General features: G+C 26.0%; 1 protein-coding gene across 1 annotated transcript in view; it reads left to right on the top strand.

Annotated features, from left to right (window-relative positions):
- The window catches only part of Phum_PHUM582090 (transcription factor, putative), a gene marked incomplete at both ends in the record, with an annotated part of 2,736 nt that extends 351 nt beyond the window's left edge, over positions 1-2,385 (top strand). Inside the window, 7 exons of the mRNA XM_002432347.1 lie at positions 1-309; positions 485-695; positions 791-984; positions 1,063-1,467; positions 1,583-1,835; positions 1,912-2,090; positions 2,175-2,385. The exon at positions 1-309 is cut by the window's left edge and continues 5 nt beyond it. Coding sequence (XP_002432392.1) covers positions 1-309; positions 485-695; positions 791-984; positions 1,063-1,467; positions 1,583-1,835; positions 1,912-2,090; positions 2,175-2,385 — 1,762 coding nt within the window. The remainder of the gene's footprint in view (positions 310-484; positions 696-790; positions 985-1,062; positions 1,468-1,582; positions 1,836-1,911; positions 2,091-2,174) is intronic.
- Between the last annotated feature and the right edge of the window lie 1,860 nt (positions 2,386-4,245).

The following is a 4,245-nucleotide window of genomic DNA, read 5'->3' as shown; positions in this document are numbered from 1 at the left end:
TACCAAAAATGAAAATACATCCTCTGCTAAAGATTTATCTAAAAAAAAAAAGAAAAAGAAAAAGAAGAAAGCATTAAAATCAAATACTCAAACAAGTCATGATGATGATGATGATGATGTTGATGAAGTGGAAAGATCTGTTCAAGAGGTTAATGCCATTCTCGGAGCATCTGTTACTCCTGTCGAAACAAAGGAACTCGATGAAAAAAGGAATAAACAAAAATTACTATGCGTAAAATATAAACATCTGAATCCCAAAAATGAACTTAAAAAAATATTCGGAGCCAAAATAATTCAAACTCAACAAAAGTAAGTAATATTCCATGATTGATTTTCACTCTCCTGTGTTATGTATTCAACAGAATGATTTCCATTTAGGAAATTATTTTTCAGTTAATGCTTTAAATGTTTATTAGATTTACTTATTTGTTAGTTATGTCACTCATTGCTTTACTTTAATTATTTATTTTTTAATTAGCAAAAGAAAGGGTCATGGATACAAAAGCTACAAGAATAATTATCTGGTTACTCCGAGGGAAACTTGGCCACCGATAACTAAAGTTGGTCTGTCGATGAAATTACTCGAAACGAAAAATGATATTCAATATTTTTGCTTTGAACATAGTTTAAATTACCAAAGTATACAAAAAAGCTTTTTGGAAGCTGCAGAAACTTTATCACCTGACAGCATGTTGGTAAGATTTTTTTCCCTATACGAATACGATTTTTTTTACCCCAACTTTGACATTACGTTTTTTTTTAGTACTTACATTTAATAAAATAATTTTAGGCGATTGCAAATCAATCTCCTTTTCATATAGATACCCTCATTCAAGTGTCTGATATGTTTAAACTTAGCGATGATTTGGCCACAGCTGCAGAGCTTATAGAAAGAGCTATTTATTCGTTAGAATCTGCTTTTCATCCTCTGTTTAGCGTTGTCAAAGGAACTTGTAGGTTAGATTACAGGAGACAAGAAAATAGGTAATTAATTACTATTAAAATTACATGTAAAATTAATTAGTTTATTTATACTTATAAAAAAATATATATCTGTTCTAGGGCATTTTATATTGCCCTCTTTAAGCATTTAGTATTTGTGGGTCAAAAAGCTTGTTATAGGACAGCATTAGAGTTTTGCAAGTTAATATTTTCTCTTGATCCTGAAAAAGATCCATTGGCCATTGTTTTGGCCATTGACTTTTATGCTCTTCGATCGAGGGAATTTGATTGGTTTCTACAATTTGTCAAAGTGTTAGACAGTGAAAAAAATTTATCACAGCTACCAAATATTTCGTTTTCAAAGGCTCTAGCATTATTTCAACTTTCTGATCCTTATTCAAACGCTGCTTTGCAAGATGCATTGTTAATGTTTCCCGGCGTACTTTTACCACTTTTGGAAAATTGTGGAATTCAACCCGATTCAAAAACTCAAACTCATTCATATTTTTTAAATGCCGTATCCAGGTAAGATATAATTAAATAATAATTTATTCAAACTTGAAAACTTTTTTTTTTTTTACAATATTAATTATATTCATTTTAATATTGAACAAAAAAAAACTAAATGAAAATTTTTTAGTCACACTCCAGCTTTGAACTTGTTGGTCCAGTTGTACGTTCATAGAAATTATCACATATGGAAGGAACCGGATACGTTAGCATGGTTGGAAAGGAACACTCTTGAAGTTTTGAAAAGAGTCGATAGTAAAGATCCCGTAGTGATAGATTATGCTCAGAAAAGAGCTCGAAGATTTGAAGCGAAAACTCCAAGGGAAATCGAAAGACACGTTTTTCTATCGGATATTAAAAATGTGACCGCCGTTTTAGCCGAGGTAATTTGTTATTGCCACGTTTGTCTAAATACCCTTCGACCGTGTAAACAATGTCCTCTGTTTGTTGCGTTTTCAGAGTTCAAATATCGGAACGACTTTCAGTTTTGATCCTCTTCCTCCGCTTGATTCCATTAATACTTATTCAAGACCGGAGAGACCACAAAGGTCTTACGATAGTTCGAATCCTTTGAGTTTGTATTTTAGGTCATTGTTACCGGATTTTAACGCTGTTTTTATTGACGATTTAAGAGAGGGGTAGATAATTTATTTACTTAATGAAATTAAACAACAACAAAATTTTTTTTTTCTTTAATCGTATGCTGCGTGTGATTGTCGTAGACAAAATAGGGTAGAAGTTGAAGTTTACGACGAAGCCGGTGAATATTCAAATATCGAAAACAGAATGAGAAATTTATTAGACGCCATGAGAAATTTTCTATCGAATTTACAAATACAATACGACGATCATCAAATTCTCGAGGCGGTTTTGGAATCAAGCATTGGAAGTAATGAGGAATACGATTCAGATTCAATGGGTAGTCCGCTCTAAATTAATATAAATACACATTCGTTCAATTCAACGGAATGCAAAAAAAACAAAATTTTTTTTTTATTAATTAATTATTATTATTATTATTATATATTATTATACAAAAAAATTTATTGTTAATTTTTTGAATAGAGAGTAGTGATTTAAAAGTTGAAAAAAAAAAAAAAAAAAGTTTCCTGAATAAATTTTTGAAAAGATTCCCCTCGTTATCGTTTTAATAAAAAAAAAAGAATAATAATAATAATAATAATAATTTTTAAATACATATAATATATTTTCTTTCAACAATCGAACATAGTAAATATTAATTAAATTTTTTTTTTTTTATGTAATGTTTTGGCTATTGCCTGTTATATATCAATTAAAAGTTGTTTAATAACTAAATATGCTTCATTTTCAAACCTAAATTATTTTTTTTTCGATTAAAAAAAAAAAAAAAAAAAAAAAAAAAGGATTTCATTTTGCGATGAGGGAAGGGAAAAGAAAAAAAAAATCTGGAAAAATTGAGCAGTCCCCATGTTGTTCTGACGTCATTTATTGGGTAATACTAACCAGGCGTAAGTTAAACATGGGCGAAACTAGTCTGGATTAATCGAATTATTACCTTGATGTGTGATCTCCGGCCATTTTGTTTAGAGATTTTCATTTGATTTAGTCCGACATTTTTATTAATTTTTTTTGTACAGGTATATTATAAAACTTAATAAAATTCTATAGAGTTATGATTAAATAATATCATACACGTAGGTAATAGTTTTTTTTTTTTTTTTTTTTTTTTTTTTTTTAAAATTTAAAAAAAAAAATTTTTTTTTTTTTTCTTACAAATTTCATTATACAAAAAAAAAAATTTTATTAACTCTTTGGGCCAAATTGACAATTATTTTAAAAGCTTTTGTTTAAAAAAAACTTTTACCTTTAGGCTTTACCGATTATTATTTTTTTTTCCATTTATTTAAAAAAAAAAAAAAAAAAAAAAACTTTGGCTAATTTTGGGGCAATTTTGATTAAACAAGGGGTTTATTATTATTATTATTATTATTACAAACCCACGTTTTAGGTTTCATTTAAAGTTTTCAAACATTGAAAAATCCCGTATCGAATTCATTCAAACCTTATTATTATTATTATTTTTATTTATTTCACAATATTATAAAATTTTAAATCGGAAAAAAAAAATTAAATTAAATTGAAATATTTATTTGAAGGCCAAACCAGGTAACATAAATAATGTAAGTTTAAAAATAAATTATTAATAATAATAATAATAATATGAAACAATCAAATTTTCAGTTGATTTATATTAGTTTAATTAATTTATTTATTTAAAAATAATAATAATAATAATAATAATTCATGAGGATTTAAATTTATTAATTAAATATATTATATATATTAACCCAATGAAATTCAATAGTTAGTTATTATTATCATTATAAGAACGTTAATATTATTATTATTATTATTATTGTCATTGTTTGTTATGTGATGATGATGTGATATAAAAAAAAAAAAAAAAAATCTTATAAATTATTTATAAAATTCGAGAAAGGAGGCGTACAACCAGATTGTTTGTTTGTTTGTTTTATTTAAAATTGTACGATACCTAAAAAGGCATTTACGTACACATAACTAAAAATATTATCATTATTAAAGTGTCAAGGTTTAATTTTTTTTTTTAATATCTTGTCAGATTAGTTAATGTATTTCACTTGTTTTTTTTTTTTTTTTTAATTTTAACTTTATTCCGTCATTAAAGCAAATAATTACGATGACCGATTTTTAAAATAAATTAAAATTAAAAAATTTTTTTTTTTTTATTCTCCCACGTTAAATGTGTTTTTTTGTCTCTTTTTTTTTTTT

Source organism: Pediculus humanus, genomic scaffold, assembly GCF_000006295.1.
Source record: "Pediculus humanus corporis 1103172108309 genomic scaffold, whole genome shotgun sequence".
NCBI lineage: Eukaryota > Metazoa > Arthropoda > Insecta > Psocodea > Pediculidae > Pediculus > Pediculus humanus.
This window is presented reverse-complemented; position numbering and strand designations above follow the sequence as displayed.